A 12150-nucleotide genomic window follows, 5' to 3' on the forward strand; every position below is an offset into this window, starting at 1 on the left:
AATCATGGGTTGCGATCGTGGGAAATTCTGTTGGAAATGTTTGGTGGCAGATTTTGCTAGATCTGGGTAGGGAATTCTTGGTGGGGATCCTAGGAAATCTGTGGGGAATACTAGGATGGTCATGGGGAGTCCTGGTAAATCCGAGGAATCCTGGAGGGGGTTATAGGGGATCCTAGAGGTGATTGTCTTCGGGGATCCTGCCGTGATCCTAGAGGGCAGTGTCCAGGGAATCCTGGGGTCCTAGGGGATCCTGTGGTTCCTGGGATATGGTGATGCTGCAGGGATCCTGAGGGGATGGTCCCGGGGGGGCGATCTTGGGTAGGGGTGATCATGAGGGTTGGCCCAAAGAAGGGGATAGCCCTGGGAAGGGGTGCGACTGGGGTAGTGGCCCTGGGGTAAAGGGTGTGGCCCTAGGGTGGCTGGCTAGCAGAAATATTGGTGAGAAGATATAACCTTGAGATTTTTTAAGACCAGTATCTACGAAACTATTGGGCCGAATTTGTCGTGGCTTCCTTGACCTATACGTGACCTCATTTTGACATGAGTATGGTCAATCAGGTATTTGCCGTTTGGCATAAATACGTATGACCTTGAGAATTTTAAAGACCTCTATCTGGCAAACTATTGGGGCGAACTTGTCTTGACTTTGTCATGACCTTGACGTAACAGTGACATCAATGTTACAAGAGAATAATCACTCTGATAACTGATGAAGATGTGAGGGCGAAATAATGTACAACAGTGGTCCCCAACGCGGTGCCCGCGTTGATAAGGAAAGAGGTTATACTGAATAATAAATGCCGTTCAACCATGAACATTATAAAATCAAAGCACAGTTCTCTACGTACTAATGCCCATCTTGACGATTGCGAGCAGCAACATCATCCTACTCTCCCAAATTTGTAAAACTGGCCGCTGAAATGCAGTGCCAAACATCACACTAACTTCCCACTTGAGTAATAATAATTGTACTTATAAAATTACGTATTTTTGATTGCGTGGTTTCTTGTATCAATAAACGTCGTGTTGTTTTGTGTATTATTTGGTGTCCGTATCTTATTTGTCCAGAGAAAGGAAAAAAAGGTTGGGGACCACTGACGTAAGGCAATACATGCCAAACATTATCATCAGTGCGTTTGGTGTAATCACGCACGTCTGCTGATATCGAAGTTTCAACGTTCCTACGTGCGGATATCCGTATATCCCATGTATACATAAGATCGAGATTAAATACATTTCTTTTGTACATTCATGTATGTCTGATGGTACTCATGTTGATATGGGTTGCCATTATCCACACATTGAAGGCAGATTCATATTTATTTATGACGGACTTTGCCACAGTACGTATGTGTTTGCCGCGTGGTATTCTACGTCCATACAGCATCCAGTTGATGTGATGTGTCCAGATGGGGGGGGAGGAGGTCATAAATGCAGAGGGAGTTAAAGAGAGAAAAGTAATGCCGCACCAGCTTGGCCCAAAATTTATATTCTGAGCAAAAAATTTCGAAAAGGAATTCCCACATCTAGCATCTTAGCTTGGTAGGTCATGTAATCCTCTACTTACCCCCTCAAACCAGAACTATATTGTAAGATTTGAGGTTTCCACAGCAGATATTGTTTCTGTCATAATTGCGTTTGCGCAAATAGACTGGGAGCTTACGCCTGAATGAGGTACCCATCAACGCTTGTAGGGGGAGGTATTCCCATATGTCATTTCAGATAAATCCATTCAAACAGCACACCCAAGTTACTGCTATTCTTATGGGCACACACTCCAGAAGCATCTATACGTTAATGTGATTAAGTCAAGGTTGTGTACAATGTCTTCCGTGGTTTAATGCGTCACTGGGACATACGATTGTGTGGTTCGTATTAACCCGGTCAGTATCGCACTCCATTGCAGCAAGCTGCCACTACAAACAGTCCTACATATCGGGTGGCCATTATGTCCCATTCCACTTGCATGAATAAACGGAAAATCAGTTAACACTGACACGATATCTAGTTGCTACAGGTTGCAGCGTGAACTTGTAACTTAATCAGTACACGAACTGTAAAGAAGTTCTTGACATAATCTCGCACAGTGCTAGGACAATGGATGTAAAATAAAATGTCGTACCTTTAGTTGCAACGAAGGTAACTGTTGCGAGCAGCGCCAACTGGGACAATCATAATTAATAAGAAAGCTGGTCATGTCGTTGACCGATTAACTAACTAGATGGCTTACCGAACCAGAAGGTTCATCACCGAACTAACCAAAGCCCTCCACCGGACCCTGTCCTGGGCCAACAAAATCCAGTCTCCTTCAACTCCTATCTCCCATAGATCCCGCCTGAGATTATCCTCCCATCTACGTCTAGGTCTCCCCAGAGGTCTCTCCCCCTCAGGCTTCCCGGTGCAAACCTCTTGTCCCATCCATGCACGCTACATGCCCAGACCATCTCATTCTTCTCGACTTAATCACCCTGACAATATTGGGGGAGGAGTACAGATTTTTAAGCTCGTCATTGTGCAGTTTTCTCCATGCCCCATCATCTTCTCTCCTAGGCCCAAATATCCTCCTAAACACCCGATTCTCAAACACCTGCAATCTGTGTTCCTCCCTCTGAGTGAGAGACCATGTTTCGCACCCATACCACACAACAGGCAAGATTATTGTTTTGTATATTTTAATCTTCAGGTTCTTAGAAATCAGACGGGAAGACAAAATATTTTGAACTGAGATGTAGCGAGCATTTCCGGAATTTAGTCTCCTCCTAACTTCGTCGTGAGCATCATTTTGAATCGTTTTTGTTGTTCCCAAGTATTTGAACTTTGTCACACTTTCAAAGGATTTATGAGCCACCTTAATGTCTGTCGGGTACATCATCGTGTTCACAAAAGCCCACCACCGGGGTCTATCCTGAGTCAGTTGCATCCAGTTCACTCCATTGAGACCCATCTTCGTAAGATTCGTCTTAATGTTATCTTCCCACCTACGCCGAGGTGTTCCCTTCAGGCCTTGTAAACTTTCAACTCGCCCTAAAAACATCGGCTGAGGAGCTCGTCATGCATTTTTCTCTGTTATCCGTCCCACTCCCGTTTTGGGTCCAGACATCTTCCTCGACACTCTGTTCTCAGAGCCCCTCACTCTATGTTCCTCCCTGAAAGAGAGAGACCACGTTTTGCACCCATAAATTCTTTGCACTCAATAATAGCAAACATTCCCCGGATTTAATCTGCTGATGTAGGGAGATAATGAGAGGGAGATTTGTCGATAATTAAGGCTTGTGAAACCGGAATAAAATTTCTTCTCAGTTCCCTAAAACGCTTTAATAATGTCGATGTATCAAGAGATGAAAAGCGTTAGAATTATTGTTGAGAATATAAACCCCACTTCTTAGCATCGACATATTTTTATTTAGATTCTGGGATACGAAACACGTTTAATTCCTTTAAAATTGTAAAAAGTTAATTGCCTACTGGAATATTCTTTTATTATCAATGTTGCCGTGAACACACACAAGTCAATCTAATGTTAATTGAAATTGTTTTAAAAAGAAGACAAGTCTAATTCTCGTACACGAGTTCAAAAATGCAGATGAAAACAATAAATGTGATGAACAATAATAATAAATAGGAATCCCTTACCTCAAACTTTGTTCAATTGTATGAGACCACGACGTCCACCAGCAATGATCGATCTAATCAAAACTAAAATGGAAAGAGTGGAGGGCAGTTTGACAGATTTCTTAATAATTCTTATATAAGATAAGAAATTGTGATATTCTATATTAGTAAGAAATGCCACAAACAACATATTCCTTCCACCTAACATTTACCTTGTTACAGCTGAACCTAAACGATAACAAGCCGCTGCATCCAGTCTGTACAGAAAGTCATTATTTCACGGTCACCAACTCTGAAATGACAAATGTTCGTGTAAAAGACAGATCAATGGAAATGTCACCTTATATTTTAAACTGCGGCGTAGCTCAGACTTTTGTGTGGAAGGAAACAATCTTGGATGAAGATAAGTGCAAAATTCCTCTGACAGCATAGCCGAGTTTCCAGGAAATTCCAAAGTGCAATGGCCGTGACATTCCACATGAAACCAGATTCATTCAGAATGGAGTTGCCTCTTTCCACATCCTACCTCATTAGGAACCCTGCATATTCCAAACTGCATTACAACACTGATATTTAAACACCGCAACCTATCTGCTGTCACACCACAGCGACCAGAATGGCATATCCAGATCACATCAGGTGTTCCGAGTAAAGGTGACGATTCTGAAAAAAAAAGTAAGACAAGTTTACTGCAATTACTGTCATCATCATTATTGCCATCTTCTTCTTCCAAACATCTGATCTGCCATATGCAACTTCCGTGCTCATTCTTTTCCTTTCTGACTGCCTCACTAGAATCCTAACAAACTGGTAATATTACCAACTACAAAACATCAGTGCCTTCCTGGACAAACACGTAGTAGCTAGTTTTAACACTTTTCTTAGTATTCAAATTGAGCCGAGTTGTTTTCTAACGATTACGAGGACGAACAAGACCTCAAAACAATGTAGAAATACACGAATTCTGTCGGCCAATGTACAAACGTTCTAGGCTACGCTTCAGGAAGTTGTCAAATGTCACTTTCATAAATTACAAAGGGACCCTTTTCCCCCGCCCAGTAATGTATCCAACGCAACGAATTATGGTCGTATCACGTAGGAAGATGGTGGGGACAAACGAAGTCAAATCAGACGACAAAACGATGAAGTAAAGCAAACGCGAAAAGCCGTTCAATATGACCTTCGTGACTGTATGTTCGTAAATAATTTGTTTCGGCTACGGTAAAAAAATGATCATTTCCTTGTTAACCAAAGCAACGCGCCATTCATTACGCTAAACTACGTTCAATTTTTCTGCTACCCTTTTTAAAACAATCCGCAAACCTACGCCCACATCTTGGTTCAGATTTTTATTCAAAGTCTTGGTTACTCGTATGGTCACATTTCCAGCAATTACAGAAGCAGCAGTTTGCCAGAAGACAACTGCCTGCCTTCTCTCCCTCGCTCCACACCCAATTCACATAACATGATGGAAGGATGACTGTAAGTGCCAAAGAAACTGGCAGGGTGCTGGGGCCACCAACCCGGTCGCAAATACTTAGACATTCTGTACTGTGGACGTGGGGATTCCCCACTAAGTAAAGGAGAGCCACCAAAAATTTCTTACTTTGAGGAAACATCTCTCCATGACACCAGCAGCAGCACTCTCAATGTAACAACTTTAACAAGTAGAAACACAACAAAATAAAGAAAGCAATTCTACAAAACAATATTTTGTATCTGACATTACGTCAATAAACAGTTTTACGAGATGAGTTTTAGTGCACGCTGATTACTGAATTGACAGCATGTCTACACGAGAATTTCTGATTGTGGTCACAATGTTTATTAATATCCCGGGACCCCTTCAACATCGTGATCGTATGTTGATTGACTACCCAATAACAAGATCAATAAAACGTGCAACAAACAAAGCTACGTTCTACCTCCAAGAATCATACGCAAAGGAATCTTCACTCACAGACAGCTCAAACACTCTAATATTTTAACAAAAATCCTGCAAAAGAGCTGTACCACTTAAAGTCCTCTCCCTTCCATTTCAGCGCGGATTCTTACAGTAGTAGTTCTAGAAATGAAAGGAGGGGAGACACGGGTTTCGTATTGTATGCATTTCCTTCCTGATTTCTGCCCTCTAAAAAAATAACTGAGGGTTTTAGTGGGTGCGATATGGGAGCCCAAGATGAGAGGAAGGAGGGGTTATGTAAAAATATATTTATGAGGGAGCAGCTAAGGTGGTCAACGAACACCAAACAGACATCATATATCATTTCATTTCCAGGTCAACAATCTTTAACCAAGCTAAATGGTCAATAACTTCGGCCTGTCTCTCTCTCACACACACAAAAACACAATCTCTACATTCTTCCTATAAACAATCTGACTGACAACACTAACAAATTAGTCTTTCGTAAGCCAAGAACTCTTCACAACCATTTTACAGACATAAAATAACAATCCTGACAACACCAGCACTGGTACATTGTGACCCACATAAGTGGCACTGCCTTTCTATACTTGGTTCCAACCAACCAAACCACTCCTCAATCCTAATGCAAATCCCCTTACCCCACCCGCAACCACGGAATATACCAGAAGTAATACTGAGCCTCATCACATGTCCATGAGACTGACACCTGACAACTCTCAACTTATGGTTAAGTCTTAAATAAATGGAACCTCTGACAGTCATCTCCATTTTTGCAAGCAAATCCAAATTCATAACGAACACCACACCACAAACTTACAAGTTTTGTAACCGATCCCCTTGCTCAACACAGCAAACTCTCAAAATTAACCAAAAGCACAGAAAATATCCCGGCAGCTCCGCTCACTGTGCACAAAACTAAATTACTTACACTGGCAAATGCTCACTTATTAATTAGTAAACAGACCACATTAAAGGCTCCTCAGCACTGCACACATCTCACATGTAACAAAACCTTATCACAAATAGTCACCACCCTCGTCTAAAAAGGATAAATAAACCTCACATTCTGATATCCTATGAACAATATCATGAATGCCTCCAGCGTACCACAGATACTGCAATAATGCCAATCCCTCACCACATTTACGTCTTTCAACATATCAAATCTCACATTTAAGTTCACAACATCTAAAGTACCTAATAAAATTGGACAGACTCATCTCTCTCACACGACAACCACATCAAATACATTCTAATGCTCATGTACTCACACAACGAATGCCTGGTTCAGACCGATATCAGTCTCTTGCGGATACGAGGTTCCTTCTTTGTCCCAGCAGGTTTAATCTTCTGACATCAAGTCGGTCTGCCAACTGTTGCCGCACGTACTTCAACGCTTCTCTGGCTGGCAGTACGCGGGTCACGTGGTGCTCAGTAGAATCTGAAGGATCATTCTGTTTCTCGTAATCTGCTACTCCTAGAAAGAGAAAATACATTCACATTCAAGAAATCAAGGCATCACACTCTTCTAAGAACACACAGTTTAACTTCACCAAGCAGTTAACACTCCCACCTTAGCCAATGAACAAGGACCTTCCATTTTCAGAAGACAAATTCTGTCAAGTTCATTACAAACCCATTCACAAGTTAACTTTAAATACGGGTCACAACCAGCGACCTGACAAATTCTTAACTCCCTCGCTCACAGATTCATACTGGAGCCTTTCTTTCCTCCTCCCCAGCAAATTTAAAACATTCGCCAAGTGGGCCATTATTCCACACGTCATAATACTGCAACTACAAACTCTACAACTCACACACGTCACGTCAGACCCACGCAACTTCCCTTGCCACTGATTCAGTGGATATTTAACGAACAGTTCGCTTGCCGTCTGTTTGGAGCCGAGGTGTCCCGGCTTACACGGCTCCCTCTCCTCGTGCCCCATTATGACAGCAAGGGAGTCTATAAACACCAGTCGGTCCATGCCCTTCAGGTTCGCCTGTTTTGATGTCATAAAGAAAGGACGTAAATGAAAGATTAAGAAATGGCAAGCCACTACAATACAGCCAACATCTGTAGCACTTCTACTACTAAGGTGAATTCAACCGACAAGGGGCAAGAGGTAGCCGTATCAATTAGATTTATTTTCCATATCACCATCAGTAATGCCACTTTATAATGCCTTCTGGAAGCAAAGGTGGAAACTTCACCAACAGTAATATAAATTGTTTCAATGTTGAACAATCTAAATTTATAAAACTGAACTCACCAGCTGCCTGTGATATCGCCACCATTGTGCAGTGACACACAAGGAACACCGTCGTAACTCTTTCATGGCTGCAGCAACAAACACTCCTACCAACTTACACAACAGGCCTTACTGGCTGTTCCAGATATGAAGCAGACGCTTTCAACAAGTTCACGTACTAAATGTGGTTTTAAGAGAGATTTCAGGTTCTCACAGTGGTCTTTGGGTTCTAACACCACTTGGACTTACAGAAAACCAACACCGATTATGGTTTTTAAACATTTAATGGTTCGCTATATCAGCTGAAGTTATCCTTGTGACTAAGCGCAATGCCATGAGGCAGTGGGAGCATGGAGGTAAACTCCATGCATTCTCAATTATAGAACTATGTGGAGGTCAGCCTCAAAATGTGGTTCCTTAAACTGGCAAAGAAAAATCACGTTCTTCATTGTTTCTTTGTAGTCTCAATAGAAGAAATAGACAAGTTCTTTATTTCATTAAAACCATTTACTACTTTTCAGGACAAAAGGTCTTCTTCCTTCAATAATGGCATTGTAATTCAGAAAAGAAGTTTATTAAACAATTTACTCAAATGGATGAACTTACCTGTGACTGCCATCTGGTGAGTGGCTCTGTCTTGCTTGTCCTGCAATCTGAACGGAATCCCATGGACTGCGGAGATCTCCACATGTGGATCATCAAAACTGCAACAGCGAATCACAATGAGTACAGATAATTACACTCACATCCTAATGTTCAATGGTCACAGCAGTGGCCAATGCAGTAGCTGCTTCCTAAATCAGCAACTGATGTAAGAGGCACAGAGCAAATGGGAAAACTGGGTTTATGATATGACAAAGAAATACATTACTTGTAGAAGCCTCCTGGTACTGGCAGGATACTAAACACAAACTAATTGTGATACAGCCTCTAACGGGCTCACTGTACCAGTAAATAATGAGTTCTGGGTGCTCAGAGAAAAATCTATATCAGTGCCTCATAGACTGCCTTGGGACTCGCTTACAATTCTGCGAAGAAAAGCCAGTGATTAACAATCTGTTATGTCATGTTAGTACCATCAGGCTGGAAAAACATCTTTTATTTTGTACACTATTTTAATATCAAGAATGAGGTTAGTTTGACAATATTCTTCTGCCTCCAACTGCTCTTATATACCTTGGACAGGAGAAAAGCTGCTGCACTCTATTCTCATCATCATTAAAATTCAGGGATGCCACCAAGAAACAGCAAATTATTTCCCAGCACTGACGACGGTAGAACGGATCCGTCGTGCTTGACTTCTGAGCACTAGATGCTGTCTCCACGACCTGGAAAACACAAGCGACAGTTTCAAGTTATAACGACTAAGGAAAGTGAAATGTTTTAGTTACAGTAACTTCCATGCGGCATTGTTATAATACTTTCACGTACTGCACTTACTGTAATACTCTAAACACCTTTTCTCCACATCAGGGCGCATGTCATATTTATTTCCAGAAACTTTGGGTTTCATGGACACCTAGACTTTTATTTTGCAAGTGGAAACAAGTTTGACAAATCTCAACAACACTGAAATAAAAATTAAGTACAAGCATATAATTTTTGTATAGTCTATGCTAACCCTAATAAACGTCAAAAAGGAACGTACTATACGCGTACCAAGTTATTTAATAATCTTCCACCAACAATTTAAACTCTAAATGATTTAAAGGTGTTCAAGCGTGCATTGAGAGGTCACCTCATCACTCACACTTTCCATTCTGCAGTTTATTTCACCTCTGCTGAAATTTCCTCAGTTTTATGTATATCTATAATCTATATTTAAAGTGGTTTTGCATTTCTATTTAAAATTCTGAGGTTTATGTATATTAATTTGTAATTTTTTTTAATACCTGTATTGCAGAATCTGAAGGTTATGTACATTCACATATGAAACACGTCCTTGCATTGTGTCAAAAGTACTGAGGTTTACATATATTGAATGAAGTCCTGAAGTTTATGTTTATTGTATGAAATGACTTGTACTGCATCCTTTGGATTACTCCTAAGAAGGATCTATGGAATGCAAAGAAACTCTACTCTCTAACATACCTGAATAATGCAATTCCTTATCACACACACTAATAAGGCTTTTTACATGCAAAAGAAAATAATCACAACAATGGCAGGTGTCAAAAGCTGCTTACCTTATAGAGAATAATTTCGTAAATTTAATATACTTCCACTTGCAAGTGAATTTATATTCTGCTTGCTATCATTTGTGGTGGAAAAGTTGGATAATTTTAAAAGAAATACAGATGTACATAATTTAATTACAAGATGTAAACCCTGCTAAATGTCAAAGAGGAGTGTACTTTACACGTGTCAAGTTATTTAATAATCACCAACCAACAATTAAAACTCTAAATTGTGATATAAATGTATTCAAGCCTGCACTGAAATTAGCTTTCATACTTGAATTGCAAAATCTGAAGGTTATGTACATTCATATGTGAAACACGTTCTTGTAATTGTGTCAAAAGTATATTGAATGAAGTCCTGAAGTTTATGTTTACTGTATGAAATGACTTGCTCTGCATCCCATGGTTTAGTCCTAAGAAAGATCTATGGAATGCAAAGAAACTCTACTCTCTAACATACCTGAATAATGCAATTCCTTATCCAAGTCACAAACACTCCAGGTGCTTCGTTCTGTCTGGTTCTTCACAACTCCAACTCCAAATAAGCTGCTTCCCCATCACGCACACAACTGATCTTCTGAAACACTGATATTCAGACAAATTGGTCCTCCATGTCTTCGTTGATGCCAGTAAACACACACTACAGCTACAGTTCACATGAAAGTTGCTACTCAGCACATCCCCTGATCTCAAACTCCTCTTTGAGACAGACTAGGCACTCCCACTAAATCTATAACAGTACACCTCCTCGGAAAGCAAGGTATATAATCGCACGAGGGCCTGAGGTCTTCCTTGTGGCATTGTGAGGCATGCTACGAACACCCCATACTTGGTCACTAGGAATCAAAAGTGGGCAACTGTGGTGTGGTGTGGTGTGGTGGCCACATAACCAACATTACAACCTGTAACCCTAGCTGCTTACTTCTACCTTCTTCACTGCGATAAGCTCTTGCACAAAGTTAAATCAACAGCTACTGAATTTCCACATGCAAGTCACAAAAACAGAGGCTGCCACCACGAGTCTGTGGGTCATCCCAACCGCATCGACTGATGAATTGTGTCCATCATGCACAGTGGTCATGTCAGCTACCGGAGCAAAGTCTTGCTACCTCCGTAGTAATGATGGACTCGAAACTGCATAACGGCTGAAGTATCCCATATGCTTGCATTCACGCCTACCTGAAACAAAACCATGTACAGAAATAAACATCCGCATTGAGAGACCAGTATTAATTCTTACTACGAAGGCACTCTACACCACATTAATAACCTACTGGCAACTAATCCGGCCTTTCGTGCAACCAAAATATTTCCCACTTTACGTACTTCACACAGGAGAAAGATGACAAACATCAGTTCAAATAAACTTGCAAGCATTGGAAATATAAGAGAGTAAAGCTGCACTCGACTGGCCATGCATCCTACCATCACGCCGTCCGAAGTAAACAATAACAGCAGAGGAGCTGCGCCATTTTCTCGCACGCAGGGACGGCAACGTCTGAAAAACAGCGAACACATCCCGCCACCGGCGGAGCATGAGGGATATTCAATGATCAATATGTGCGCACCCTGACGAACTGTCCTGTCATCTACCGACAATACACCTGAGGTACATGCCCGTCCGCGAACACTACACGGCACTGACGAACCAAATGCTGACTGAAATACCACTCCAAAGACTGTAAAATTATGAAGACCTCAAACTTTATTCCGTGAATACCATTAGTGACACATCTTCTCCTTTAAAAACGACAGGAAGTAAAGAAAAAAATTAAGGCGAAACGAGCTACCAACTTCGCCTATAAGAAACCAACTACCAATCACTTCCATCACCTCAAAAATCATAAAATAATTTATGGATCCAACCACACCCAATAAACTACAGCTCAATCAACTTAGCACGAAGCACTATGAAACAAGTAGCCCACAATTTGCATCTACATCGCCTACATCCTAGGGCACATTTGTCACATAACCTGTCGGTCGCCGTTATGTTACTGCTCAGATTGATACCAGACACAACTCTTGAATACCTGCACGTCTACCTATAAATCACCCAGTGAAATCGTCCACGTCCTTTCCAACACGAACTTATCCTCGTCACATTTCATGTTGGCACTCAAGACATCACGCAAATTCAGCACAGACATTCTCCCTGCGCGATAATTTCTCACAAGTAATT

At 41.2% G+C, this 12150-nt stretch overlaps 2 protein-coding genes and 1 long non-coding RNA gene across 3 annotated transcripts in view; all 3 read right to left on the bottom strand.

Annotated features, from left to right (window-relative positions):
• Positions 1-6841, bottom strand: part of LOC147871824 (transcription-associated protein 1-like) — a 48826-nt gene extending 41985 nt beyond the window's left edge. Inside the window, exon 1 of the mRNA XM_087360012.1 lies at positions 3825-6841. The gene's annotated coding sequence lies outside the window, so the exon portion shown is untranslated. The remainder of the gene's footprint in view (positions 1-3824) is intronic.
• LOC147871826 (uncharacterized) lies at positions 2651-3830 on the bottom strand. Its single transcript, XR_015538260.1, has 2 exons — positions 3634-3830; positions 2651-3146 (listed from the first exon to the last, which is right to left on the bottom strand). It is a non-coding gene; the product is annotated as an uncharacterized LOC147871826 (long non-coding RNA).
• A 3919-nt stretch (positions 6842-10760) lies between the features above and the next one.
• LOC147871827 (transcription-associated protein 1-like) overlaps positions 10761-12150 on the bottom strand; it is a 53112-nt gene continuing 51722 nt past the window's right edge. The window contains exon 7 of the mRNA XM_087360022.1: positions 10761-11147. Coding sequence (XP_087216148.1) covers positions 11055-11147 — 93 coding nt within the window. The 3' untranslated portion in view covers positions 10761-11054. The remainder of the gene's footprint in view (positions 11148-12150) is intronic.

Source organism: Zootermopsis nevadensis, unplaced genomic scaffold (assembly GCF_977971745.1).
Source record: "Zootermopsis nevadensis isolate Lab colony 2312 unplaced genomic scaffold, Znev_1.0 Znev_ptg000037l, whole genome shotgun sequence".
Taxonomy (NCBI): Eukaryota; Metazoa; Arthropoda; class Insecta; order Blattodea; family Termopsidae; genus Zootermopsis; species Zootermopsis nevadensis.